This window comes from Meyerozyma guilliermondii, genomic scaffold, assembly GCF_000149425.1.
Source record: "Meyerozyma guilliermondii ATCC 6260 scaffold_8 genomic scaffold, whole genome shotgun sequence".
In the NCBI taxonomy this organism is placed as follows: Eukaryota; Fungi; Ascomycota; class Pichiomycetes; order Serinales; family Debaryomycetaceae; genus Meyerozyma; species Meyerozyma guilliermondii.
In genome coordinates, this window is record NW_001809793.1 from 327,475 (window position 1) to 355,322 (window position 27,848).

At 43.3% G+C, this 27,848-nt stretch overlaps 14 protein-coding genes and 1 non-coding gene across 15 annotated transcripts; 9 read left to right on the plus strand and 6 right to left on the minus strand. All coding sequences in view use genetic code 12, as the record gives it.

The window, feature by feature from the left end:
* Positions 1 to 464: 464 nt before the first annotated feature.
* SHA3 (putative serine/threonine protein kinase) lies at positions 465 to 1,967 on the minus strand (the record flags this gene model as incomplete). The annotated part of the gene is made up of 1 exon (XM_001482048.1): positions 465 to 1,967. The coding sequence occupies one exon, from the start codon at positions 1,965 to 1,967 to the stop codon at positions 465 to 467; it is 1,503 nt and encodes a 500-aa protein (XP_001482098.2).
* A 573-nt stretch (positions 1,968 to 2,540) lies between these two features.
* GAL1 (galactokinase) lies at positions 2,541 to 4,097 on the minus strand (the record flags this gene model as incomplete). The annotated part of the gene is made up of 1 exon (XM_001482049.1): positions 2,541 to 4,097. One exon carries the CDS (start codon positions 4,095 to 4,097, stop codon positions 2,541 to 2,543), a length of 1,557 nt encoding a protein of 518 aa, XP_001482099.2.
* A 592-nt stretch (positions 4,098 to 4,689) lies between these two features.
* Positions 4,690 to 6,768, plus strand: GAL10 (bifunctional UDP-glucose 4-epimerase/aldose 1-epimerase; the record flags this gene model as incomplete). Its single annotated transcript, XM_001482050.1, has 1 exon — positions 4,690 to 6,768. One exon carries the CDS (start codon positions 4,690 to 4,692, stop codon positions 6,766 to 6,768), a length of 2,079 nt encoding a protein of 692 aa, XP_001482100.1.
* Positions 6,769 to 6,897: 129 nt separating this feature from the next.
* On the plus strand, positions 6,898 to 6,993 carry PGUG_06050. Its single transcript has one exon. It is a non-coding gene; the product is annotated as a tRNA-Arg (tRNA).
* Positions 6,994 to 7,118: 125 nt separating this feature from the next.
* PGUG_05864 (TRAPP subunit) lies at positions 7,119 to 7,655 on the plus strand (the record flags this gene model as incomplete). Its single annotated transcript, XM_001482051.1, has 1 exon — positions 7,119 to 7,655. The coding sequence occupies one exon, from the start codon at positions 7,119 to 7,121 to the stop codon at positions 7,653 to 7,655; it is 537 nt and encodes a 178-aa protein (XP_001482101.1).
* Positions 7,656 to 7,764: 109 nt separating this feature from the next.
* On the minus strand, positions 7,765 to 8,874 carry GAL102 (Gal102p; the record flags this gene model as incomplete). The annotated part of the gene is made up of 1 exon (XM_001482052.1): positions 7,765 to 8,874. One exon carries the CDS (start codon positions 8,872 to 8,874, stop codon positions 7,765 to 7,767), a length of 1,110 nt encoding a protein of 369 aa, XP_001482102.2.
* Positions 8,875 to 9,254: 380 nt separating this feature from the next.
* Positions 9,255 to 10,370, plus strand: GAL7 (UDP-glucose:hexose-1-phosphate uridylyltransferase; the record flags this gene model as incomplete). Its single annotated transcript, XM_001482053.1, has 1 exon — positions 9,255 to 10,370. One exon carries the CDS (start codon positions 9,255 to 9,257, stop codon positions 10,368 to 10,370), a length of 1,116 nt encoding a protein of 371 aa, XP_001482103.2.
* Positions 10,371 to 10,467: 97 nt separating this feature from the next.
* Positions 10,468 to 11,415, plus strand: ABP140 (Abp140p; the record flags this gene model as incomplete). Its single annotated transcript, XM_001482054.1, has 1 exon — positions 10,468 to 11,415. One exon carries the CDS (start codon positions 10,468 to 10,470, stop codon positions 11,413 to 11,415), a length of 948 nt encoding a protein of 315 aa, XP_001482104.2.
* Positions 11,416 to 11,618: 203 nt separating this feature from the next.
* Positions 11,619 to 14,258, plus strand: PGUG_05868 (cullin; the record flags this gene model as incomplete). The annotated part of the gene is made up of 1 exon (XM_001482055.1): positions 11,619 to 14,258. The coding sequence occupies one exon, from the start codon at positions 11,619 to 11,621 to the stop codon at positions 14,256 to 14,258; it is 2,640 nt and encodes an 879-aa protein (XP_001482105.2).
* An 824-nt stretch (positions 14,259 to 15,082) lies between these two features.
* On the minus strand, positions 15,083 to 16,750 carry PGUG_05869 (uncharacterized protein; the record flags this gene model as incomplete). Its single annotated transcript, XM_001482056.1, has 1 exon — positions 15,083 to 16,750. The coding sequence occupies one exon, from the start codon at positions 16,748 to 16,750 to the stop codon at positions 15,083 to 15,085; it is 1,668 nt and encodes a 555-aa protein (XP_001482106.2).
* Positions 16,751 to 17,277: 527 nt separating this feature from the next.
* SWC4 (Swc4p) lies at positions 17,278 to 18,927 on the plus strand (the record flags this gene model as incomplete). Its single annotated transcript, XM_001482057.1, has 1 exon — positions 17,278 to 18,927. The coding sequence occupies one exon, from the start codon at positions 17,278 to 17,280 to the stop codon at positions 18,925 to 18,927; it is 1,650 nt and encodes a 549-aa protein (XP_001482107.2).
* Positions 18,928 to 18,981: 54 nt separating this feature from the next.
* Positions 18,982 to 23,580, minus strand: MMS22 (Mms22p; the record flags this gene model as incomplete). Its single annotated transcript, XM_001482058.1, has 1 exon — positions 18,982 to 23,580. The coding sequence occupies one exon, from the start codon at positions 23,578 to 23,580 to the stop codon at positions 18,982 to 18,984; it is 4,599 nt and encodes a 1,532-aa protein (XP_001482108.2).
* Positions 23,581 to 23,864: 284 nt separating this feature from the next.
* NUP60 (FG-nucleoporin) lies at positions 23,865 to 25,238 on the plus strand (the record flags this gene model as incomplete). The annotated part of the gene is made up of 1 exon (XM_001482059.1): positions 23,865 to 25,238. One exon carries the CDS (start codon positions 23,865 to 23,867, stop codon positions 25,236 to 25,238), a length of 1,374 nt encoding a protein of 457 aa, XP_001482109.2.
* A 49-nt stretch (positions 25,239 to 25,287) lies between these two features.
* ERG26 (sterol-4-alpha-carboxylate 3-dehydrogenase (decarboxylating)) lies at positions 25,288 to 26,361 on the plus strand (the record flags this gene model as incomplete). The annotated part of the gene is made up of 1 exon (XM_001482060.1): positions 25,288 to 26,361. The coding sequence occupies one exon, from the start codon at positions 25,288 to 25,290 to the stop codon at positions 26,359 to 26,361; it is 1,074 nt and encodes a 357-aa protein (XP_001482110.2).
* Positions 26,362 to 26,443: 82 nt separating this feature from the next.
* On the minus strand, positions 26,444 to 27,070 carry PGA43 (Pga43p; the record flags this gene model as incomplete). The annotated part of the gene is made up of 1 exon (XM_001482061.1): positions 26,444 to 27,070. One exon carries the CDS (start codon positions 27,068 to 27,070, stop codon positions 26,444 to 26,446), a length of 627 nt encoding a protein of 208 aa, XP_001482111.2.
* Between the last annotated feature and the right edge of the window lie 778 nt (positions 27,071 to 27,848).

Sequence of the window (27,848 nt, forward strand, 5' to 3'; positions counted from 1 at the left end):
ACTGGGGAATTCAGGCAGCCAGCTGCATTCATGTGGGGCAATTTTCCGAAAAAAAAAATATTATGCATAGAGTCATGCATAAAAAATGGAGAAAAACGCGATATTGTCAAACCGTACGCCGTCCTCACCTTTAAAATCTGGATTTGGTCGTGTCCGCACCGCACACCTCTACTAATCAGGAAATCGGAATAACGATTTTCCGTGACTCCCCGCACCCCCAGCTCCCCGGCTCCGTGGCTTACAATATGTGCGGAGGTTAGACGCATGAGCTGCATACAGATGTAATGTTGCATCGGTATTTGCAGATCCTTCATCCAACGGCAGTTGCCATTCACATTACCGATACACAATGCGAATGCACAATGTATCCCCTCCTGCTAATGGGCCGTTCGGCCAGTCGGTTTCGTAAATCGTGTATTGTCTGTCGACTGGTCTATTAATCTCTAAACTATTCCGTGATTACATCATAATGCATGACCCTCACATTCAAAGAGCCGTACCTTGTCTGGGCACTGTTTTAACATTATACTCGGTACTGGACTAGGACTCAATGACGTGGGAGTAGTAGGGGGTGCTTCAGCCCCGTTGAGTTTCCCCACCTTGTGGTCGGGCCACTCGTAATCTTGAGATATTTCCGGCGGGGTTGCAAGCTGTGGGTTTCTGATCGGACAAATTTTATGCATATCCTGGTGCTGCTTCGCATAAACGCTGCATACCCCAATGGGGCAATCGGTGACGAAATGGTTGCAGGAGGAGATCTCTTTTTCCAAGGTGGGGAGGTCGCTCCGTTTGTTCGGGTCTAGCCGAAAAATCGTTTCAAGAATTCGATCGAATTCCTTGGTTATTGGCAATATCGATTGAAGTACCAGTTTGTCTTGAAGCATGTAGGTTGCGAAAACTTTGCTTTCTCCGTTCGCGGATTTTTCCGGCAGAAACAGAGCTATTGGCCAAGGGTTTCGGGAGCATGTTATGTTGATGAAAAGAACTCCCAATGACCATATATCGCCTGCGAGGGTAGGGAGGTACTTTGCACTTGATTCGTCTTCATTTTCTGGTTCTGGAGTGGAAAATTGGTCCATATCTACCAATTTTGCAAGCAATTTATTGGTATTATAATTTGTAATACGTTCGGGCGCCATGTAAAAAGACGAGCCTCGGCATGCGTTGCAACAGATGATATTCGAGTTCATTGCTAGGCCAAAATCTATGAGCAGAACTCTGATTTCGTCGTAATTGATAATGGTGTTGGGACCACAGTCTTGTTCGCTGCGACGGTATTCACGATTATACTGGACCATGATGTTTTCTGGCTTGAGATCACAATGGTAGATGCCTTGCTGGTGGCAGTAGTTGATGGCATCCACGAGTTGAAGCATCACATTGGCCATAAGTCTTTGTCTGTTCTGGTAAGGAGGAGGATTACTAAATAGACCCTTTTCGATGATGTTTCCAAAAAGATCTCCCTGGGGATAGTAGTCCATGACGATGGCTACCGCCTCGTCTCCGAGCGACAAAACCTGGTGCAAAGTGGTGATATTGGGGTGATCGTGCACCACCAACTGCAATGCTATTTCTCGTAAAAAAGGACAGTGAACGGCATTTTGACGAATGGTTTCGAGATCAAGTTGTGCTGGTGGTTCCTGATCATAGCACATGGAGAAATAATGGTGGATTCTTTTCATAATGTAGATTTTATTGGCTGCAACATCACGGGTTAAGCATTGGCGAATAGGAGGATTATTGAGGATCATCTTGACAGCATATTGCTTTCCAGCGTTTACATCTCGGATGCCATAGATCAAACCATAAGTTCCAGCGCCAATCTTGGTGGTAAACTGGAATCTGGGTGACAAAAAAAGCCCATCGAGGGCATATTCTGATAAGAGTTCTTGGTAAGGTGTCGAAGGACACATTTGTTTGTTGTTGCTATTATTGCTTATACTGAGTAGCGGAAGCACAGCCGTCATGTTATATTGAAATTTGATGGCAAAAACACATGAAATGTTTTGAAAGCATCGTACAACCTTTATGGTTGCGTGATATCGGCGGAAATCGGAGGAGCTCAGCCGTAAAGCACGGGTGTCCGGATGCCAAGCCGTATCGGTCCCGTATCCCAGTGTGGGTGTATGGGTGTCCTCGGCCGATGTCGGTGGGCAAAGCCCGAAGTCGCCTGATCGGTCAATGGTCAGTTCGGCGATACAAGTGCGTGGCGTTAAGCACTCCGAGGTCTGGAGCTTGTCATTCAACACGCCTCGGAAGGAGTTGTTATTCAAGGAAATCAGACAATTGTAGATATGAATTTAGGTTTGTAGTTTTATGGTGTACGAGTGTGAGACATTTCTTTCGTTAATCTAGTTTAAAAAATATTTGAAGATTCTTCTTACTCGCTAGATTGCTTGTTTTGCTTGTTTTGCTTGTTTATTGCTATTTTATTGTTTCGTGCCACACTTTTGGTCAGGTTTCGGATCCTTATCTCCTACTCAACAAAAGTTACTCACAAAAAAAGTTCTAATCTTTTTTTCTTAATTTTACACCTTTCTCTATTCTATCTTATCCAATATGTCCACCACACACGCGCCCTCCGCTGGCTTGGAAACAACAATCGCCTCGTTAAGTTCGGTTTCTGTAATGTTAGGATATGTCTTTTTGTAGTACTCGGTGGTGAGCACATCGATGAGTTTTTGCAACCGGTCAACGGTGGTCAAGTGTACGATGGATCCACCAAAGGCAGCACCGGTGATTCTGCTTCCGTAGGCGCCGTTCTCGCGGGCAATTCTGCAAAGCTCTTCACATTTTGGAGGAGAAGCATTGTTGAGAATATTGCAAGAAACTTGCGATTCGTTCATCAACTTTCCAAATTGCTGGAGGTAGTCTTCGGAGTCTCCTTTGAAGTCGCGTGCAACCTTGATACACTGGAGAACACGCAACGAGTCGGAGAAGACATGTTTTGTTCTTTGGTATATCTTGAGTAGGTCGTAGCGGACTGGGAAGGCGCTCAAGTATGTGGAAGAAAATTCATCCTTAGACTTTCCAGCGGCCTTTGCTGCTTCCTCGGTAGTAAAGCCCTTCTTTTCCTCATCGCTAAACACAGTTTCAATGTACTCGAGAATTCTTGTCAACCTCTCAATTCCCATATTGATGTCTTTTCCATCCCAGTGAGGCTCTCCCAATTTTTGAGTGAAATAAGCATCGAAGGCTCCACGAAGAGTCGCTGTGTTCAAGTTGGAGTCCTGGTCCGTCTTCAAGCCCAACTTGTGGGCCAACAAGTCCGCAGCGACGGCAACTTCCACCACTCTCAAATTGTAGTTGGTGGGTGCGGTTTCGGTTTTGTTGGAGGTGACGAGAGAGTTCGAAATCAAGAACACAGCTTCCGGTTTTGTCTTGGGCAACTCGAACGGAGTGGTCTCGAGCTTGGGCTTGAACAGAATCAAGAGCACCTTGGAGGGTTCCCCGTAAATGGATGCACATTGGTCCATTCCACCGTTACTGAGCCCCACATAATGTTCACATACAACGGTGATTCTGGTGAGATCTTCCTTTGTAATGTCGCTAATATCGTTCGCCTTCAACACCGCCAACGTAGCAGCAATACAGAATGCTGCGGAAGATGATAACCCACCGCCGGTAGGCACCGTTCCATCAAAGAGAGCATGGAGTCCTTTCAATGGTTTTTTTCCAGACCCTGTTTTCTCGGGATACGTTTCAGTTATGTACTTGTGAGCCACGAGCAATCCACACTTGAAGTAGTTTCCCCATGAATGCTGGTTCTTGTCAATGGTGACTAACGAGCCGTCAGAAGGAAGGTCAAACGTTTGCGTGGTGAATTTTTCATCGGTGTTTGCTATTGTCACAGAATTGTCGTCTGATTTCGATACTGCGGTAATCACATCCACTTCTATAGCCATGGGCAATACCGAAAAATGGCAGTAGTCGATATGGTCTCCCATTAAATTCACTCTACCTGGAGCTCTCACCAAGAAATCAGGTTTCTGGTGAAAAGTTTTGGTGAAAGTCTCAACAACCAGGCCATATCTCTTCTTCTGTTTCTCCGAGTCAGAATAAAATGAAAAGTCTTTCACTGTAGAAACAAGGGGCATGGTCTAAATTCCCGTAGTTTTGCTGGAATGGTGGAGGATTTATATAGGATCCGAATAATTTGGCGCGCGATGTAACGTTGCATTCCGGTCCTGTCCTGATTTTACAGGTGTACACAAGCGATCTCTTGCCGTCAAGCTCATGCATGCATATTTATCCGTGCTCGTAACGTCAGAGCAATACCAACGTGCGTCTCAAGTCCGTGGCGTTGCTGGTCGGTAATATGCGGCATTTTTGGAAAAGAGCCAAGCAAATTGGAACAGTCACTCAAAGAACAATTACCCGAGATTTACGTACTGGGCTTAGACCGATATTTTTTTCGTGGCTATACATGCGAAGAATACGGATAAAAACGGATAAAATATGTCATCTGCTTAGCGCGGGGAACCGAAGTGCATAATAGTGGGGGGCGGGGGATCTGCATGCTGTGAGTTTATTCCGGTCAGCAAAAGAAAGTGCCGCGTGTGGTGCGGTGGGGATAGGTCTCTCAAACAGGATAAAACACCGTTTCCGAAAAATAAACCACGTTGCAACGTTGCACTCGTTTTGAATCTCTATATAACGTCACTATTACCACTCTTTTCTGCATTGAAAATGTCTGAGTACATTGTTGTTACTGGTGGAGCTGGCTATATCGGGTCTCACACTGTGGTTGAGCTCATTCAACATGGATACAAGGTGATTATTGTGGATAACTTGGTAAATTCCAGTTACGATGCTGTGGCTAGAATTGAATATATCGTCAAGCAACCAATTCCTTTCTTCAATGTTGACCTCCAGAACTACGACGAGCTTCTCAAGGTGTTCCAGTCATACAACATCAAAGGTGTGATCCATTTTGCTGCTCTCAAAGCCGTAGGTGAGTCGACTCAAATACCTTTGGAGTACTATGAAAATAACGTTGGAGGAACAATGTCCTTGCTTAAAGTGATGAAGAAGGTTGGAGTCAAGACAATTGTTTTCAGTTCCTCGGCCACCGTCTACGGAGATGCTACGAGGTTTGAAAATATGATTCCTATTCCTGAACATTGTCCCAATGATCCAACCAACCCATATGGAAAGACAAAATATATGATTGAAAATATCTTGAAGGACATGCAAACAGCCGATAGTAGCTGGAGAACTGCAATCTTGAGGTACTTTAACCCAATTGGGGCTCATCCCTCAGGGCTTATTGGTGAAGATCCATTGGGAATTCCAAATAATCTCTTGCCATACTTGGCCCAGGTTGCAATTGGCAGAAGAGAAAAGCTTTCTGTTTTTGGAAACGATTACAAGAGCCACGATGGTACGCCGATCAGAGACTACATTCATGTGGTTGACTTGGCTAAGGGACACATTGCTGCGTTGAACTACATGCAACAAATCGAAGAATCAAAAGGTCTTTATAGAGAATGGAACTTGGGAACCGGTAAAGGTTCTACGGTTTTTGACGTTTACAATGCTTTTTGCAAGGCTGTGGGTCGTCAATTGCCCTACGAGGTTGTGGGAAGAAGAGCTGGTGACGTTGTGGATTTGACTGCAAATCCAACCAGGGCCAATACTGAACTTAAATGGAAAGCCGAATTATCTATCGAAGACTCTTGTCGAGACTTGTGGCGCTGGACTACAGAGAACCCTTTTGGTTTCCAGAACGACTCCTACAAGTGGTCGTTGTTCCAGGCAAAGAACGACACCTCGTACCTCAGTCGTTTGCATACTGTGAAATTTTCTGAGACAGACTTCGAAGTCTCGATTGCGAATTACGGTGCCTTGATTCAAGATATCAAGAAAAAAGGTCAGCCTTTTGTCCAAGGTTTCCCTTCGCTTGATGGCTACAAACACCCGGATAACCCATTTTTTGGCACTAGTGTCGGCAGAGTTGCCAACAGAATATCCAACGCTAGCTTTTCCATTGACGGGAAGTCTTATTCGTTGACGAAAAACGAAAATGGTGCTACTTGTTTGCACGGAGGTAACAATGGTTTCGACAAAAACTACTTTTTAGGGCCTGTTGTGAAGAATGTCAAAGGCAAAGATGGACAAGCAGCAACTACCCTAGACTTCGTTTATGTCGATAAAGATGGAAATGATGGGTTTCCCGCAGACTTGGTGACTTATGTCAAATATACCATTGACAAAGATTCTGTCAGTGTCGAGTTTGAAGCTTCAATTGCAGAGGATTCGAAAGCTGATGCTACCCCTGTTCACTTGACCAACCATTCCTACTTCAATGTGACCAATGGTCCAACTATTAATGGAACAACCGTCAAAGCCATCACCAACAAGTACTTGGAAGTGGATGATAAGTACTATATTCCTACAGGAAAAGTAGCTGAGTTCCCTAAGGAATTGATAACTGGCTTGCAACTTGGCGAGTCTTCTTCCTTTGACAATTGCTTGGTGGTAGACCAATCAAACTGGAAGTTGGATACGAGAAACGAACCATTACGTCCTATCTTTGAAGCCAGCCACGAAAATAGCAAAGCTGCTATCAAGTTCTATTCTACAGATCCTGCTTTCCAGTTTTACACCGGCGATGGAGTGAGCCTTGAAGGTTACGAAAAAAGATGTGGATTCTGTATCGAGCCAGGAAGATTCACCGATGCTGTGAACAATGCGGAATGGGCCAAGCAAGTTGTTTTGCGGAAAGGAGAAGTCTACGGCTCCAAGTTGAAGTACTCGTTTGTATAAAATGAAAAATAGAAAATATAAACGAAAAATGTGACAATATGGTAAATAGGTAATGATAAGAACTTCTTGATTAAATGATGAGAATATGTCCCAGTATAGTGCGCTTATTCGTCAACCTACCAAGCTTCGTTCCTCATGGCCCAATGGTCAAGGCGTCTGGCTACGATTACGTAACCACTTCCGGTTGGAACCAGAAGATTCCAGGTTCGACTCCTGGTGGGGAAGCTTATTTTTTGTTTTTTATCTTTCATCTAAAGGTCGACAGCTCAGCATCAAGAATCAGCACACTCGTCATCCTTAGTGCATCATCTATCCAACCAGCAAGTCACATATCGAACAAGTGGTGAGAAATGAAGGTGTATTCGATTTACATTTTGAATAAGTCAGGCGGTTTGATTTACCAACAGGATGTAAATCCTGGTCTCAACAAGCTCACTTCCAACGACTACTTGGTATTAGCGGGCACTCTCCATGGTGTACATGCCATAGGCTCACAGCTCAATTCTATGATGGGACCAAGAGAAAACAAGTCTTTTGACAATTCTAACAATACATTAATTGGCACCGAAAGAGCACAGAATCCAAACACGAACAGAAGTGGAGTGCAAAGTATAGAGTCCGACCTTTTCAACTTGTATTTATTCCAAACCTTGACTGGCTACAAATTTATTCTCATTACATCGCCCAACACTGTGGTTCATAATGTCCAAGAATCCAAAGCATTTGGCAGGGGGGACCTCAATAAGCAGTATAGTGCGGTCAACGAGCTTTTCAAGCAGGTTTACTTGTGCTTCTCTGACTACGTGATGAAAGACCCGTTTTACTCGTTGGAAATGCCCATTAAGAGCGGCTTGTTTGATTCTAAAGTACGAGCTATGGTACAATAATTATAACGACAATGGCAAAGCTGAACTGAAAAACTGAAACTGAAAGATTGCAAAGCTTACGCTGAGAACCGCAAAGCTGAAACGCAACTATTTTTGAAAGTGTGCCTCATCATTTTTCATTTTCAATTTCAGCCTTTACCAACTCCTCAATGCCCTGCTCCAATGAAATTTCCTGTTTCCATCCTACTTTTTTGATTTTCGTGAAATCGATGGAATACCTGAAGTCGTTGTAGTTTCTGTCCTTTGTATGCCGAATGAAGGAGGAAGCATCAAGTGACTCTACTCCAAACTTCTTCCTCATGAAAATAGTGCATATCAATTTTACCATTGAGAGGTTGTCTACCTCATCGTCTGTTCCAACATTGAATGTTTCTCCAAGGAAATCGCTGCTAGATTCTGAGGTGTTTTTAAGCCAATTCCAAATGTGATCTACAGCTTTTGCAAAGTCTAGTACATGCAAGTATCGGCGAGTGTGCCTTCCGTTACCATGAATTGGTATTCTTTCTTTTTCAGCGATACCAGTCGGGGATGCTTTTTGCAATGCTTTGAGGCACACTGGAATGATTTTCTCGGGAAACTGGCGAGGGCCATAAACATTGTTGGACCTTATTAGGGTGATGGGAATTTTATACGAGTGCTTGTATGCTTCTATAATGAGGTCACAGGCTGCTTTTGAAGCAGCATATGGATTTGTGGGATGGAGAGGGCCATCTTCGTCTATGATTTCTCCTTCTTTTTGTTCCCCATATACTTCATCTGTGGAAATGTGAATGAATTTGAAGTTTCGTCTCAAGTTGGGTTTACTATTTAACAAAGTACGACAACACTCTAGTAAGTTTTGTGTAGCCAAAACATTATTTTTCGTAAAGTAAAGTGGATCGTTAAAAGACTTGTCCACACATGACTCGGCTGCAAAGTTGATAATGGTTGTGAAATTGTTGGCAGAATGATTTATGAGCTCATCCAACCGCTGATGTTCTTCCGCTAAGTCAAGCTTGATAAATGTGAAGTTATCGCATCCAGAAACCTTACGTAGATTGTTCTCCAGGTAATTTGTAGCATATGAAAGTTTATCAACACAAGTAAATTTGCAATCTGGGTACTTTTGCACAAGATAGTCCAAGGTGTGAGAACCTATGAACCCGGCACCTCCAGTCACCAAAACATCTTCATTCACTGTTTCAGCTCCAACGTCGCTGATCCCAGAATCTTGAGTCATTTCTAGCCTTCAGGAAGATGAAATACCTGCCACTTGCTAGAACAAAAGTACAATTAATGGATCCAAGTACAGGATATACCTTCAATGCAACGTTACAGTCAAAATCGTGCAAATTTTGGTCCAGATGCAACGTTGCGGCATTTTTCGTGCATGAAAAACCTGGCAAAACAGGATATGCAAGGTTATGAGACCCACGTATATGCTGTTACGAGCCCGTGTATGAGGTTTCTCCGTGGGCCTATTATGCGTTACGCACCTGTGTTTTCAGAAGTGATGTGGGCTCCTAACCCGGCGTGGGTGTGTGCTGGTGAAGGAATGCAACGTTGCATCGTTTCTCGAAGTTGACCAATTTTATAAAAGCAGGTCCTTCATCCGCAAACATGGCGACCATAATGACGGAATTTGATTTTACCAACCACTCCCACAGAAGACACAATCCGCTTACTGATACCTATGTGTTGTGCTCTCCTCATAGAGCAAAAAGACCTTGGCAAGGAGCCAAGGAAGAAGTTAGAAAGATAGCTTTACCTGAATTCGACCCCAAATGTTACTTGTGTCCAAGCAATATTCGTGCTACCGGAGACACCAATCCGAAATACGAGTCTACTTTTGTTTTCCCAAATGACTATCCCGCTGTACGTTTGGAGCAGCCAGACTACGAAGCTGAAAAATCGTCGGGAGATGGTAAAGATGATCTCAAGCTGAGACTTATGCACGTTCAGGGTGTCAAAGGTCAATGTTTTGTCATTTGCTTTAGCCCAAATCATAGTTTGACGTTACCACTCATGACAAATCAGCAAATTGGCAAGGTAGTAGACACATGGCAGAAGTTGTACCTTGACACACAGCTGGATCTGGTCGAAGGAAAAGCCCCATACAAGTATCTCCAGATTTTCGAAAACAAGGGTTTTGCTATGGGATGTTCAAACCCCCATCCCCATGGACAAGCATGGTGTCTCGACGTTATTCCCACTGAAGTAAGCCACGAGATCACCAACATGTCCAAGTATCATCACCAGCACAAGTCGCATATGCTTGGCGATTACGTTGAGCTCGAAATCGCAGAGAAAAAGAGAATTGTTGCACAAAACGATTCTTTTATTGTCGTCGTGCCATACTGGGCATTGTGGCCTTTTGAAACGTTGTTGATAGCCAAAGAACACTTGAAATCTCTTGCTGATTTTTCGGATAAGCACAAGGCAGACCTCGCCAGCATCCTCAAGACATTGACTATCAAGTACGACAATTTGTTCAACACTTCCTTCCCTTACTCTATGGGATTACACCAAGCTCCGTTGGTGGGCTCGGAGGAAGAGAAGGAGTCCTCGTGGTTCCATATGCATTTCTACCCTCCGTTGTTGCGTTCAGCTTCAGTGAAGAAATTCTGTGTTGGTTTCGAAATGCTCGGAGAATCACAGAGAGACTTGACGAGTGAACAGGCGGCTGCGAGACTTCAGGACCTCGATGGAGCAAAGCACTACACTGAAACTATATAATTATAATAAGTAGCCAATTGGACTAACATGCATATTCCCCCACAAAATCGCGGCTTCTGTGAATTCGGCTCATCGCGAATTTTTCAGAACTTGATAGATGACAGAAACGAAGCCACCCCTCGAGTCACGCATAGGAAAAGACAGCCCGTTTACCTTCGGACAGAGGTATTTGCAGGATGAAAATGATGTGTTCAACCACAACGCATGGGACCATGTGGAATGGGGCGAAGAACAGATTGAAGCCGCCCAAGAGATGATTGCAAAACAGTACGAACATCCTGTAAAAGAATTCGACAAGAAGCTATACAACGAGAACCCAGCAAAGTATTGGGATATATTCTACAAGAACAACCGAGAGAATTTTTTCAAGGATAGAAAGTGGCTCCAAATTGAATTTCCACGATTGTACGAGGTCACTTCGGAGGATTACCAGAGAGAATGTACTGTTCTTGAAGTGGGGTGTGGAGCAGGAAATACGATGTTTCCCATATTGAGTCAGAACAAGAACAAAAACTTCAAAATTTTCGGATGTGACTATCTGAGTGTTGCGGTAGATCTCGTACGTTCGAATCCAGAATTTGCACCAAATAACGAGAAGGGTGTGGCATTTAGCTCAGTTTGGGACTTGGCGAACCCTGAAGGAAAGCTTCCGGAAGGTTTAGAGCCTCATTCGGTAGATGTGGTTGTGTTGGTCTTCGTTTTTCTGGCTTTGCACCCAAATCAGTGGGCGACCGCCATTAATAATTTGGCCAAGGCATTGAAGCCAGGTGGTCAGATTTTGTTCCGTGATTATGGACGGTATGATCTTGCGCAAGTTAGGTTCAAAAAAGGCAGGCTTTTGGACGATAACTTCTATATTCGTGGTGATGGTACTCGAGTTTACTTTTTTACTGAGGACGAATTGCGCCAGATATTCACCAAACATGGCCCATTCACAGAAAATCGTATAGCTACTGATCGCCGACTTCTCGTGAACAGAAAAAAGCAGCTTAAAATGTACCGTAACTGGCTTCAAGCGGTATTTGAGATGCCTGCGACAGAATAATGATACTACGCCAATGTTGCAGAATGGCTGAAAGGAACACCAGTTGCAACTATTTAATAGATCTTCTAGATGCATATATATTCAACGAAGTAATTCCATCAGATCAATTGCACCTTCTAGTTTTTTTGGTAACTCTTCTATACTATGGGTGCTAGGATGTAATTAGTGCTTTCAAGAATCATCGCGGAACATTCTTGTCTAAGATGTTGCCTGCGGGAAGCAGAAGGTCCAAAATACGTCCTCCGAGGCGGCCGCTAGCTGTAGGCCTGGGGAGTGACATGAGCGATTCAGCCGTGGATTTTGACAAATCTTGGGCTGTTTTATCGCATGCAATTAGCCAAATCCAAAGCAAGAACGTCTCGAATCTTTCCTATGAACAATTATATCGCAAAGCATATGCCTTAGTGCTCCGTAAATTCGGATCGAGGCTCTACGACAACGTTGCACAAATAGTGCTGCGTCATCTCCTTGAAAAGAGAGAGGAGTTGTTGAGCCTTGATCCAGGAAATGTCTTGATCGATCGCGAGGACTTCTTGAAAAGAGCATTGAACGTGTGGGAAGATCACTTGAAAGCCATGAAGTTTATCAGCGATGTCTTGATGTACCTTAATCGAGTTTACGTCAAGGAAAATAAGAAAATGTTAATCTATGATTTGGGTATCCAGCTATTTAAAGATATGGTGATCCTTTACAACGACAACGAATTGGGCCTGAGACTTATAGGCATCATATTCGATGAACTTACCCGATGTCGAGATGGTGAGTTGATTACAACTAAACTGCACGTAATCAGTCTAATAGGAATGTTCGAACAGCTTCCTGAGACTCCCTCACATGTAACTGTTGCGGGCAAAGATGTTCAGTTTAACGAAACCTATTACATGAAGTACTATGAACCTTCCTTTTTGTCAGTGTCAGAAACTTACTTCAACAAATTTTCGCTTGAATTAGTTGGAAGAAAGGATGGCTCAGTATATCTCCACGAGGCAAGTACTTTTATACTCGCCGAAGAAGACCGTCTCGCTACGTTCGTTCCCGAAACCACTGCTCCAAAAGTCATCGATCTCATGAACAATATCATTATCAAAGACAAAATCGAGGCCATTATGGATTTACCACTGGAGTCTCACGGATTAGCTTACTTGCTTGAACCTGTGGTGGGAAACGTACTTGAGAGGAAGATGACTTTCTCGGACCAGTCTCTTGGTCAACAAGTACTTGACCTAAATGCTGTGTACAAGCTCATCCTTCGCATAGATCCAGAAGTGACCATACTCAAAAGAAGACTTCGTGACATTATTTTCAAACAGGGCACTAGCATCTTAACTCACTTGCGGAATAAAATGGCGTCTGATTCTGCCAACAATAAAAAGTCGGTCAGTACATCTCATCCTACTTTCACTGTGAACTGGGTGGAGTCGATTTTAGAATTTCAAAACCAATATGCATCCATCGTCGCAGCTTCATTTAGCGGTGACCCTAGTGTTGAACAATGTGTTGCACTAGCTGTAAGAGATCTTGTCAACAACCCCAGCCCCTTCAGTGACCCTAGCTTCAAGATTAATGCACCAGAACTCTTGTCTATTTATATGGACCATAACATTAAGCAGCTAAGCAAATCCTCGGGGCAAGCAAAGTTGTCTGAGCTGAATGGTGATTCTGCTGATCAAACTGAGCAGTTTGTTACAAAATTCAGATACTTCTTAAGAGCGATAAAAGATAAGGATGCTTTTGAAGTTCACTATGCAAACCATTTTGCAAGACGTTTCTTAAATGCAAAGGAACTGTCACAAGGACGCAATGCACTGAGTACAAACAAGTTGGGTGTTGACTTGGAAGATTATGTCTTATCAAAGCTCGGAGAAGAAACAGGGTCAAGTTCGCTTGAAAAAGTGATAAAGATGAATAAAGATATTCGCTTGTCCAGAGAGTTGACTCAGGATTGGAAGAATTATTCATCAAACAATCGACCTGGAACAAGTATAGATCTTGAGTTGAAGATTTGTAACGTCTCAGAGTGGCCCAAGTCAATGACAAAAGATTACAAGAGGTTTAGTACTGCTGGCGATGCTGACTCTTTAGGTTTTGTTTGGCCCACCCAAATGCGTACTATCATGGGATCCTTTGAGCATTTTTGGCACTCAGGAAAGAAAAACGACAACAAGTCTCTCTATTGGAGTCCCAAATTTGGCTCGGTCGATATGAGAATAACTTACCCATCAAAGACGTACGAAATCAATATGTCTGTTTATGCTGCAGTGATCATGCTTGCATTTGCGCCTGGTCTGGATGGAAGCAACCCCTTTGATGATGATAGGCAGTTGACATATTCAGATATCAAAGAGCTTACAGGAATTCCTGATAATGATTTGAAGCGTCAATTGCAATCTATTGCTGTGGCCCCACGACTGAGGCTCTTGGTTAAGATACCTATGTCGAAGGATGTGAAGAATGACGATACTTTTCGGCTTAATAGTAACTTCAAGTCGCCATCTGTGAAAGTGAAAGTTTTGACTGTTTCTGCAGCTTCGTCGGTTGCACCAGCAAAGTCCAAGAGTGCGTCAGAAGGGAAAGAGAAGTCAGCTAAGGATGAGGAGATGGAAGATATCCAAAGTTCGATTGTCGAAGGTCGAAAATTCGAGTTGAACGCTGCTATTGTCCGCATTCTTAAGTCTCGTCAACAAATTCATCATAATGACTTAATTGCTGAAATAGTGAAACAATTGCTGAATCGGTTCCAACCGCTGACGATAATGATGAAACAACGAATTGAAGATTTGATCGACAAGGAGTATTTACGAAGAGACTCGGAGGAACGCAACCTTTATCATTACGTTGCCTAGATACTATAGGTAACTCATACTTAGATCAACGAAAAAAAAAAGTACATTGTGTAAAGGCCCGATAAGCAGACGGTTAATCGTTGCATTACGAAAAAATATCAGATACTGTAAGCTTGTTCATTTTTGTTAAGTCTACTTCACGCTAATACTCTACAAGTTCATTAGTTCACATCAGTATTCGGAGCTTCATTTGAACTAAAGTCAGCGAGAAATCAAATTAGGCTTTCTCAAAATTCGAAATGTTAGTTTCCGCGATAACACATCTAACAATTTTTCATTGATCATACAATCCGTTTGGAAACGATAATAAGTGATCGTACGTTTAGAAGTTCAAATACCCGAAGAAACACCAATACGACATGCATGTCAGATCAGCTTCATTGATATTATGAGAAAAAATTAGACCACTGTTGTGACATCATCTTACTCCTAAAGTTAGATCATATGAAACCCAAGCAAAGATGTTCATGGGATGCGCTTTCACTCATCAACATGAAAGATCGATAAGAACGTTGCAGCCTTTGCAAGAAGCCTCCCAAAAATCATCACATTGCAATCAATGTTCAAAATCAAGTCACCTTGAAACTGTCAAATTTGCATGCAGCGCCCAAATCACCAACTACAATATTTATGAAAATGAGGACTTTATAAGATTCCGAGAAGTTCGCGGCGTATCTAATCGCATTGAACGAGCGAATTGAAGTGTATGGCCCTATACTCGCAGTCTACATTTTGTTTTATTTTTTTTTATTCATACTACTAACTATCTATCCAAATGGATGTTTCATCAGTTAGAGCAACTTCAGGAGTGGAGTCACCACTTCTCACTTGGATACGAGAAGGCTCAAGATCGTTTTCCACTTGCGGAGCCGGGAGGGTTCCTTGTCCAGAGTTTCCTCTGTATCTTCTCCCCCCAACTTCCAGACGGCTCTTGCAAAACGCCGAACTTTGTTCTTGATCTTGTGGGCAAGCATTTTAACTCCTCTTGCCAATAACCTGGCTGTTGAGGGACTCTTCTTCCGGCGGCGAAGCTTCCTGGGTTCCCTAGGAGAAAATGGACTGAGACCAGCGAATGTGAACCTGACTTTTTTCTTAGGTGGTTCAGGGTCTGGCGAATTGTGGCTCTCGTGAAAAGAGCCATCTGTTTCGTCTGATCCGTCTGATCCATCAGAGCCGTTTGGTCCATCTGTTCTACCCGGTCCGTTGTTTCTTCCTCCCAGAGAAGCGGAAGTTTCCTTTGCCTGATCTTCAGCCTCAACAACTTCATCATCCGCAGAAAGTTCTTCTTCAGCATCCTTCCAACGAGCCTCTGGCAGTAGCAGATCAAGGCTAAGCGAGTCAACGTCGATCCTCGTGGACGGAAGACTGATCGCCAAGCTTGCGAAAGCATCATCCTCACATTCGGGCTCCGCTTCCAGGTCAATTCTCAGTTCGTCATCCTCTCGCAACCAGGGAGCACCAAGCAATTCAATAGGACTGGTCGAGGTACTCTTCTCTTGCTCAAGGGTTGAAGCGGGCTCCGCTTCCAGGTCAATGCTCAATTCGTCATCCTCTCGAAACCAGGGAGCACCAAGCAATTCAATAGGACTGGTCGTGGTACTCTTTTCTTGCTCAAGCGTTGGAGTCACTTCCTGTTCCATCAAGGGAGCACCAGGCAATTCGATAGGACTGCTCGAGGTAGTCTCCTCTCGCTCAAGGCTTGGAGTCACTTCCTTTTCCTTCAAGGCAACAGCAGCCAAATCAGTAAAGCTTTCCGATGTTTTCTCTTTGGGGGACAAACAAATTGGAATATCTTTTTCGCAAGCCGGGCCTTCCTTCGAGTGATGGGTGGATGGAGTATCCTCCTCATCATCAACAAATTTCTCCCAGTCATCGATAAAAGGTATGTCCTTTTGGTTGACCTCAAAGTCAAACATCTCCTCAGCTTGATCTTGGACCTCAATTTCAGGCTTAGCCAACTTCGAAACAGTTTGTCTCTTTTGTGTGGGGACCTTGGTCGTCTCCAAACTTTTTGAGACAGCTTTCTCCTTGGGTGCCTTTTCCTTGGGTGCCTTTTCCCTGACTGTGTCTAAGGTGGTATTCGGCTCGCAAGATGGAGCTCTTGAATAAGCAGCTTCAATTCTTGCCAGCTTTTTGGCCTTTTTGACTCTTTGTCTTCTTCTTTTGGCTCTCTGTTTCTCAGATTTCCTAGCGTTTCCAGCTCCAGTCTGAGGGTTTGGAAGAACTGCCTTTTTGCATAAAGGAGGGGTCGTCTCCGGCGTGGTTTCGGGTGTTGGTCCCTCGGTTGCAACCTGGCTTGACTGTGGTGAGCCGGATTTTGCAGCCACTAAAGATGCGTTTTCTGCAGCCATCTGCGTGGGGACGCCCACTGCAACTTTCACTGCATGGACAATTGCATTGACTTCTGCAACTGCAATCTCGTGGGCGGTTGGTTCAGCCACCCCATTTTGGGTGGAAGCGAGATGAGTAGTCATCTCGCTGGAAGAGCTCATTTCGAAAACCTCTTGAGGTTTTTTCAAAAGTTGCTGGGTTTCTTGTACTTGCGACTTTGTTGAATCAAAAGCTTTGTCTATTTGTAGTCAGATTAACTCTTTAAGAAGGGTACCTCTGGCAAAAATATCAAAGTTCTGAAAGGAGTTTCAAGTTTTTGTGAAGAATAAGAGATGTACAAACGCCTTATTTCTCAATACTTGGGTACAAACGCAATTGACACAAACGTAAATTTGGCAAAGTACGGAGATATCAACCAAGTGAGTTTTGAGCATTTTTTGGGGCCATTATTATTGCTACTGGTTTTGTTCTACATTATGAAGTTTAGCGTCGTACAGGGATTAGTATGGCAGTTCTCAAATGTACAATTTCCATTAAATACATATATATTTACAGCTCCTCATTGACGACGTGCTGCTTCTGTGTCAGTGATCTAGGCGGGTTCTCATAATTGAGGTCCTGTATATAACCTTGTTTTTTCAATTCAACTTTAGTTGAACATTTTGTCAGGCACCTGCATTCCGTAGAAATGTCGGCTAATGATATCCTAGATGTCCTTAACGTGCAGAGAGATAGTCTGGATCTCCCTGCAAAGAAGAAGCAAAAGGTGCTGAATGATGTGGCTGCAGTTCACCGACAAACAGGTTTATCTCGAGAACTCTATAGTCTCTTAGGACCTAATACACCTCCTGCCAACTTGTCCAATGCCACAAGCTCTGGAACCAAAAGCAAATTTAACCTCAAACCCTCCCCGTGGACGCGACAGTCCTTCACTGCCCAAAGCGGAGATCAAAAGGGCGCTGAATTTTTTCATTGGGTCAAAGGTTCGAAAGAACTTATAGAACAAGAACCGGAGAAGCCTTACATTTTTGAAAAGTTCAACGTCCGTCTTGATATACCAGAACTTCCAGATGAGGCCACTTTTGATACCTATATGTCAGAGCTACTCCAGGATGAAGAGGATGCGAGAGTAAAGGAAGAGGAACGCAAGAAAGTTGCCGAAGAAAGCACGAAATCAAACAGTACTGAACCGAAAACCGAAACTGCTACTGGCGAGAAAACTGACACACAGAATGAGGAGAAGACAGAAACGGGGACCAAGGAAGAGAAGAGGTCTACACATGAAAATAAACGATCTGCCCCGGATGAACTGAAAAATGTTGAACAGTCGATACCACCTAGGCACAATTGGACCTATGAGGAAACAGTGCACCTTTTCGAGCTTTGTAATGCGTTCGAGCTTAAGTGGCCCATAATATTTGACCGATTCAAGTATCCAGGCTTGCGAGAAGAAGACCTCAAAGATCAATTTTATCGGGTTAGCGCGAAGATATATCAGTCACAACCCAATGCCAGTCACGCTCTCATTGAATCATTGAAGTCGTTTTCTCGAGTCAAAGAAATAGAAAGGAAGCAATACCTTGAAAAACTCCTCAAACGTACGCCGGCCGAGATCGCTGAGGAAGAGTCGCTAGTTATCGAAGCTCGACGGTTCGAGTTGGCTGCTAAGAAGATGTTGGTAGAGAGATCTCAACTCTTGACTCTTTTGGACTCTCCTCAAGTGACGCAGTCCACTCAGCAATACCAATCTTCACAAGGGTTGGCCAACTTGTACAATAATTTGATGATCATAGACAAGCATCAAAAGAAGCGTCAACTTCAACAGCAGCTGAGATTAGCAAGCAGTAGCGAGCCACTCCCTCCTCCCATTCCTAGTGCAGCTTCCTCATCTTATAAGAGAGATAGGACATTCCAAACACAACTTCAACAGTACTTATCGAACGTTTTGAGACAATCGCAATCGGTGAATGGCCGTGAGCCAAATGCTGTACAACAGCTTTTAATGAAAAGGCTTACAGTTAAGGAGGAAGAAGCCTATGGATTACACTACCACGCCAATGAGCGCCTCACTCCAGGGGTGATGTTGCGTTCGACACAAAGATTAGCAGGTACGCAACAGCGTCAGTCTGTCTTACGTTCTGTTAATACTCTACTCCAGGAACTCGATATCCCCACGGGTGGGGGTACTACCTGGCGTCCTGTAATGCCTACTCGTAAGACCATGGCTAAATATGATGAGCTCATTAGGTCGGTGGTCGTATTGCTCGATGTCAAGAGAGCTAGAGACAAGTTGGAATCGGAAATCAAGTTGATAAAGAGCCAAAGGGGAATTGAATAGTAGTAAAGAAATCTTTCATTATATGCAAGTAATGTACACTAGATTACATGTGCCTTATAGGTCACAAATGAGGCATGCTTGGTCAGTTGGTGCTTCGTGGTCAGGGCTGATATCAATGGAATAGTGTGATCTGCTGTCGCCATCAATGCTCAAATTGTCGGCCGAAATCGGCACCATATTAGCATCTGGCGTTTGTATATCATACAAACGCACGTTGGAAAGACTAGAGTTCATAAAGTCTAGTTCAGTTGATGAGTTGCTGTTTTGTGACACTCCATAAATGACATCCAAAATTGTTTCTTGTTCTCTGTATCCATCGAACATACGACGCGAATGGTCCAAAATTTTTATCAGGAATATGCTAGCTTTCTTGACAGAGTCCTCGAGTTCTTTGGAGTAGTTTGACTGACGGCATAAAGCTTGAGTGATCCCAACGATCTTTACAAATTTTAAGAAGTTTGGCTCAGAGCCATTGATTTTGAACCGCGACAACCGTTCCCATGCGTAGTGCAAGAGGTGGCACATAATGGGCCATTTGTCCAAGTTATGATGCAATAACTCTTGACAATATATGCCAAGAAGGTGATAAACGACGTCCATGCTTGAGGTGGCTACGTAAGAATCGAGAACCAGAGCGTTACCAGAACCGCTGCTTAATGCAGTGGTAAGCTCGGTATTCACAATCTTCAACCTCTGTACGAAGCTCAAATTGGTCCAATTACTTGTGCTTTTGGATTGGGCAATTCCCAACCGAACACATAGGGAGTTCAATGTTTGGGATGAGCTTAAAGAATTCTGAAAAACATCCTGGATCAAAAGGGTCGTCTTCTTGCAGAAAGTTACATATTTCTGCGAGAGAAAGAAGAGCCCAAAGTCCTGATTGAGTGATTCAAGAAATACTTCAATGTACCTTTGCTTTAACCTTGCGCTGGTGGATTCACTTGAAGCAATGTTGTGGAGAATAGAACTTGTTATGGCTGTTCGAAAATTCAGAAACTGTAGCCCCGTAACAAGCTCCAAACCGCACTGACCCTTCAAATCAAAGAACTTATGCTTATTCTTTATAAGTTGATTGAGTAGCCCAACGAAGTATTTTGAAATCGAGAACCGAGCAAGTTGTTTCATGACAGAGACGATAATTGTGTCATAACTTCCTGTGGCGGTAAAAGATTCAAGGAGCTTGGCATAGAAATAAAGCAGGAACTTCTCTCTCAGATCTTGGTTACCGATGTATGGAAAACTTTGCAAGATCAAAACATCCCAGCTCTGATCGCCTTTGAGGAGAGCGCTTCTCACCCAAAGACTAATTAACCTCTCGACTAGAGCTTCAGTTCGGTGCTCCAAGTTGGGATTGGTTAACGGATACCTACCCATATGATAGTTCAAATGGTGCAAGCTATTGCGAAACACTTCCTCAATAAAATCGCTCCTAAGGTATAATTCAGGAAAAGAATCATAAGAATGCGATAAGAATGTAGTGATATCTAAAGTGATATCATCAGGAAGCAGGCTGTTATAAATCTTTGCCATCTGGAGCAAGAATCCGTACAATGACTCGTTCATTGACATTTTTAGTGCTGCATGAACCAGGGAATTAAGGGATGGCCACAACTTGAACATCTCCGGCATCATACCGTACTTTTTTGAAACGAGTTCGACCATATGCGCGAGCGAAAGAAACGGGTATAATTCAGGCCTATCGAGAGATATCTCTGTCAACGATGTGATAACCTCAGTGATCAATTTGTAGATTTTAACATCATTGGAATCGTCAACCTGACTTATAAGATCTAGAAGCTGCGACTCGAGGGTGATGTCGGATAATTGACAAAGTAGAATAGTGAAGTTGAGTCTGTTTAAGAACATTGCTCGATGAGCTGAACCGGAAGTGTAGTGAAATCGGCTTGACGTTAATAGTTTAGTGATTAGCCTTTTTTTGTTTGAGCCAAACGGAAGGGCAGAGACATATGAATATAGAAATAGCATGTATCTCTCAAAAAAAGTAGAATCGGGAATATCACTTCTGGTGTTTATTTTCCCAAGCACAAAATCACTGTGATTTTCATTCTCGTAGTCTGCAAACTTTCTTATGCCGATAGATGAATATAATTCTAGAACAAGTCTTTCATCAAAGGGCCAGCATAGCTTACTTCCGACGCACGATATGACGTCCAAGAATAAATGGCTGCCTTCCAGATTAGAGCCTCTCTTGCAAAAAGTTCTATAATATGCAAGAAATGCACTCCAATTGGGAGTTCTTGAGAACGTCATTGCGAGCCATGATAAACCATATAATATGTTTCCATCAATGAACAGTTCATCGTTGCATTCTAATACTGCATCAGTAATGCAGCTCCACCAAACGTCGGAACCGCCGCGAAGTATCGTCGAAGCAATTTGAATTGGGCCATACAGGGAGACAACATTTTCACCGTTTGCAAGCTGGAAAAAGTCAATTTTTTGAAAACATGCTTTGAATAGAAAAGAGCACTGCTTCTCCAATACCCTTCGCGAAGACTGGCATTCAAACTCATTGACTCGTTGGCAAATCTTTAACATAATGAACTCCAATAGAAGGAACTGAGATGTCAACTGAATATGCAGAAGATTGATAGACTCCAAATTGAAGATGTCCGCAATTACATCCGAAACGAGGTGGACATGGCGGTTATCGGGCTTTTGTATAACCAATGACCATTTAATGAGTACCTTTATAGCTTCGCTCATCTCACGAAATTCTGCTGAGGATTCTGAGAAGGCATTTTGCTCTGTTGATCTCGCTCTGATCAAATGAACAACCCTGGCGAATGATCTGTTGGATCCATCGGTGTCAAATATTGAGAATGAAAAGCTCTGGCCGAAGAGTACAATATTGAATGAGTCTTTATCGAAGAATATATGGTGTTCCGTATCAAGAGTTTCAAGCTTTTTGATGTTCTGATCGTTCATGACAATAGGATTTAGTACGGACTCTGGTGCCATAGATAAGCCTACGAATTCCTTGAGAGTAGAATTCCTGTCATATTTGCCGTGATCTCTTTCTTTCTGATGCACAGTTTTAGTCGCTTCAAATATCGTTGTAGATTGATTCGGGGTTCTCTGGTATACGTTTTGCAAAAACTTTGTACCTGGTGCTGCTGATTCGTCACTTTGAATAGTTAATTTTCTTTGCTTTCCCCTATTTGCTATGTTAGCCTGTGTGGCCCTTGATGAAGTGAGAGCATGACCATTTCTCATTCCTGTTCGTTTTGGAGTTCTTTTTCGTCTCCTGATTATATTCAAAGACGAGTGATGCTTCTCTCGAAGAACTCTAGATGGCCCGAGCCTAGCTTGGGATGGCCGATGTCCAAATTGCCTTGTCTTTGGCTTATTTCTTGGCAAGTGCCTTTGATTAGTATTCACAAGGTCGTCAGTGAACTTTCTGGGTTGATCTTTGTAGACCGCAAAAAGTTCATTTTCCCTCAGAGGGCTAATGTGATTCGATGAGTTCAATTTTGGTCTACTCGAATAATAGTGAACGCTCTCGCTTGCACTCTCCTCGTCACTCGAACTTTGAGCATCCGTCGACCAGTCGTAATCTCTGGTCAAATCAATCAACAAGTCTGAACTTCGTTCATTATCTTGAGCTAGAAGCAAAGGCGACCGTGGTTCCACATTCTCTTCGTGATACTCATTATCTTGAATGAGGGGCAAAGGCAACCGTGTTTCTACGCTCTCTTCATCATATTCATTGTCGTCAATGAACTTGCTCAATGAGAGAACACCTCTGTTGTTTGCTCTATGCGCCTTTCTTCTCATCTTTTTGATGGCCAAGCCCCGCCTGGTTGAGGTTGTTTTTGATTCCAAACCTTCGGATCTCCTGGGCTTGGAGTGATAAAGTATTCGTTCCTTCGTTGAATATGACTTGGTGCTTGATGATGGAAACTCAACTTGCATGGACTCTTCGTCATTTTCTTCTGCCTCTAATTCCTCATCTAAAAACGCAAAATTAGCTTTCCTTCTGTTTGAATGGGGCACAATTAGATCATCCTCCAGCTCCAGGTACGAGAAATCATTTAGGTCGCTATTTTGAGGCTCAGCGTTATCTTGTTGACCTTGTGAGTTTAATGACAATTGTGAGGACTGGAAGGCCTCATCTTGATTCTCTTGAGGTGGCATATTTCTTCCCAAAAATGAATAGAAAGATTTCGGTTTATATCTCTCTTCTCTTGGATACCTCTTTCTCTTCTTCATGTACATCGAGTTTAGAAGTTTCACAATGGACTCCACATCTTGCGTTTCGGAATATATCTCGTTCAATGTATCCACATCCATCAAACCGAGCCAATGCGCTTGGTCTGCCAAGTAGGGATGTGTACTTGAAAAGTTTCGCTTTCGTAAAGACCGTCGCGAGCCTTGCGTATTCATCTGTTCTTGTAAGTACGCCTTCAATAGGTCCAGATTCTCGGCATCGCCTGTGTCTCGTTTTTCATCGCTCTCAACGACGCCAGCGGAAGGTATCAATCCACGATCTCGAAGATAATCGAACGCGTCTTGTTGACCTTTCGCGTCTGATTGAAAACTGACGATTGCATTGGCTATGTCCTCTTGGCGTACGTGAACGCTTGTCAATGGGTACGCCTCATCATCGGAATCAGACACATAATCGGCCATAGTGAATTCAAAATAGTTGCAAGCAGCTCAATCCATGAGACTGGTAGAAGATGTCAAATATGCGATGTAATTTATGCTAGTGATGTAATGGGCAACGAGATGGTGATTCGGTATTAGATGCTGGTGGACGAAGCCTGCCTTTCTCGATGCTAGTATTAGTTGGGGTTGAAAATGTTTATAGGATCGAAGTATATAAATCGATGTTTAGTCTGCACGCACCTCACATCTGATTCCTGTATATTATGTGAATGTAAATTCTTCTGCTCGGAACATTTATAACTGTCATGGATTCCAGGCAGCTATTCTTATCGAAGAAGGACAGTTCCAATGGGAGACAATCTCAGTCTAGGCCAAAAAATGTCTTGTCGCTGGTGAAACGAATTTTCAGCTGGGGGACTCATCCTGATGGTTCTCGTATGTCTGATAATAGCGCCCAAGATTCACAGCAGACTCGTGGTAATGAATCATATATCTCTGCACGTACCCCTATGAACGAAGCGAAGGTGGGTGATGCTAAACAAACACCTAGTCAGGTGTTGAGCAAGTTTTTCAGTGAAAAAGGAGATAAGCCTTTAACGGATATAGAGTATGAAGGCGTGCAATCGTTATTGGCGAAAGCAAGAGACAATGATACATTTCTCGGTGATTCCTCTGTGCTCGAAGGAAAGAACAAAAGAAGGCGTGGTCTGGCTCAGGCTCCAGATGTCACGAACCGGTCGTTATTGGCTAATTTGACAGGTAACGGATCCTTTTTCTACTCTACTCCTCAAAAGCAAACGTTACTGCGTAATCCCAATGCATCACAAATCATAACCCCGGATTACAGGCCTACGTATCATAGCGTTAACCCGCGCAGCATACGGTCAGTCAAACGAGTGTATCATTTTTCAGGTGTTCCGTCACCTTATCGTACAAGAATAACCGCGCCCATGCGTTCAGCGAAAGCAAAACAGGTGCTACAAGACGAGAAGTTGCACCCTCCTGCCGCTCTTCCCTCAACGACATTTGACTTCACTTCAAAACCAATGAGCGCAACTGCAGGTACTTTATTGTCTATCATAGATGGCTCGGAGACCAAGGACCAAGTTGCATCTAAAGAGGATAATAAAGCTGGAAAGTTTTCTAACCCCTACTCTTCCGCGGGTTCTATCAAAGCCAAAAAGTCCGAACCTACTCAAACAACCCTGACGAAATCCAAATTTCCACCAATAAGCGCAAAGGATATTGTCAATACCACATCGTTCGATAAATCCGAACCAATCGAGAACACACCTTCTGGTGAAAAGACACAACCTGAAAAGACACAACCTAATCTCTCATTTGCTAAAACTAAGGTTACTGAAAAGTCTGCGCCGCTTCCATCTACCATTCGTACAGATAGTGGGCAGGCAAGCTCTCTTACAGAAACAGCACCCGCTTTCGGTCAATTTGGAGGAAGTGTGAAGGCCAATTCTAGCTCCTTTAAGTCGAGTGCTGCCGACTCTTCAGTTGGTCATATTGACATGAACAGTCAGGCATTGGCACCTCAGCCTCAGGCCAAACCCTTTAGCGCCGAATCTAAGGCAAAATATGACTACACGTTCCCTGGTGTTGATTTGAAGGTTGCTGACCTTGACTCTGCGAAAGTAGAGAGCTTTAAATCTGGCTTCATCTTCTAACTTTAATCCAGTAGTACCCATAATATACATCCTTGCACCTGCTTATACGATGAATCCGCGTTGGCAGCTGGTCTTACAAACGATGAATTCAGTTTTGTTGATTGGAGGATCTGGCTTCCTTGGTTTACACTTGATAGAGCAGTTTTCTAGACGTAGTCCAAATACCAAGATTCATGTATTTGATGTGCGGCCATTGCCAGAAAAGATCTCAAAATATTTCACCTTCGATCCCAAAAGCGTTACCTTTCATGGAGGAGATATTACATCGGAAGACGACTTGTCAGATGCTATTAAAGGTTCCAAATGCGATGTCATAGTACACTCCGCATCACCAATGCATGGTGCTCCTCAACAGATTTATAATAAGGTCAATGTTGAGGGAACTAGAACCTTGATATCCGCAGCCAAGAAACAAAACGTTAAAGCATTGGTTTACACGTCCTCTGCAGGTGTTATATTCAATGGTCAAGACGTAATGAATGCAGATGAATCTTGGCCGTACCCAGAAGTGCATATGGACGGTTACAATGAGACAAAGGCCATTGCTGAAACAGAAGTCTTAAAATGCAATGATATTGACGGCCTTGCAACCGTATGCTTGCGTCCAGCGGGAATCTTTGGACCTGGTGATCGTCAGCTTATCCCGGGCTTGCGAGGAGTCCTCAAGATGAAACAGACAAAGTTTCAGGTTGGTGACAACAATAATCTTTTTGACTGGACTTATGTTGGCAATGTTGCGGACGCACACGTTTTGGCGGCTCAAAAAATCCTCAGCTCATCAACGAGATCCCAAGTGGCAGGCGAAGTGTTCTTGATTACTAACGATCAGCCTACTTACTTTTGGACTCTAGCGCGAACGGTTTGGAAAGCTGATGGCCATGTGGATAACTACAACATTGTGTTACCGCGCACCATCGCATTAGGCATTGGCTATATTTCTGAACTAGTTGCAAGCATATTGAAGAAGGAAGCCGGCTTGACGCCATTTAGAGTGAAAGTGGCGTGCGCTCACAGGTATCATAATATTCTGAAAGCAAAAGAAGTTCTTGGTTACAAACCCGAGGTCAGTATTGACGAAGGAATACGCTACACTTTGGATTGGATGGACGAGAGTAGAAACTGATAAGTACCTTGATTAATGTAAAAAGAGATAGCTGATGTAAATGATGGGAAGAATATAGTGACGGGGATATCTGAACGAACTGTCACTTGTAAAAACTGCGAATTAGTAAAATTTTGAAAAAATGAAAAATTAAAAAATAAAACTTACCAGTATGACTGGACAGATTCGACACGTTAAGTAATAGTGGGATTTCTTCCACATCCGCGTGGCCGATATCCGTGAAGTTGCCAATATCATTGATAGTCGCGTTACTCGTGGACTCGGTCACATCTTTCTCATTTGCAGCCATTAATTCTCGAGTATACTTCGAATAATATAAGTCATCACTGGGTTCCTCTGTATTCAAGTAGCTGGATTCACTTCTCATGAAAGGCAAATCACAGGCATTGACCTCACCCAATTCGGCACAATCGTCAATGATGACTGAAAGAAGGTTGCTAGCAGGACTGCCGGGGCAAAGTTCGAAGCAGGTTGGTTTTAAGCTCTGCAACGCACAACATTCACATGCCCTGTCGTTTGCTTTGCATTGTTGGAGACGACCTAACATTTCATTCGAGCATGAGTTTAATTTGATAAGATCCTTCGACTCGCAAACATCTTGAGGCAAGGGATTTGGGTTTCTATACGACCCATACTCACTGTTGGCCGACACGAGACTTAGTAATATCACAAACACTAATGGGTATCTGTTTCTAGCTAGTGCGATCATTGTAAACTTGCTTCACAATACTCTCACTGTCATAACTTGTGCACAAACGCTTCTGTGTAAACTAGCGACGCTCAATTGATTTTTTTTACTGGGCGATTTTGCTGGACTACAGTTACTGAATAGGGGGAACAAATATGGTCTAAGAGATGACAACATGAAATGATACTATATCTTCCAACATATTATCATTCAATCCTGGAAAGAGCACGGTTAAACCGAGAGTATCAACAATTTGATTACGTGAGGCACTTGTCAAGCCACGCTGCTGAAATTAGACGAAAAGTCGAGGCCTACTGGATCTGTAGGTTCTTGCCATATACACACCACGAGAATTGTTCGAGATTCATTGGCAAATTTATAGTATAGTTGATGTCGATGGCTGTGTCGCTTATGTAATACATTTAGAGTTTCTTCTATTATAGGAGAATAAGGGTTCGACAAACATAAGCGCACACGGAATTCAGCCAGCATCTAAATATACCCATTACGGGCTATTTGGGAAGATCGCCAAGCCCCTGTCAAAAATAGCGTCAAACTCACGTCAACGACTGCGCCTCCACTTGTACCTGCATTGCACTTTAGATTGCATATAGATAGGATATTTCGCGTCGCGAGCCGTTGCAAGCTCTGGGCTCTTTGTGCAGTGTTCATAACATTACAGTGAAATTGGTTGCACTCTTACTTTGGGCTCAAAATTCTTATGCTGTGATTATTGTTGTTTCCAGTTTTTGGCGTGTCGATCGCCTGCTGGTGGGCCTCGTGCATAATTTGCCCTTAT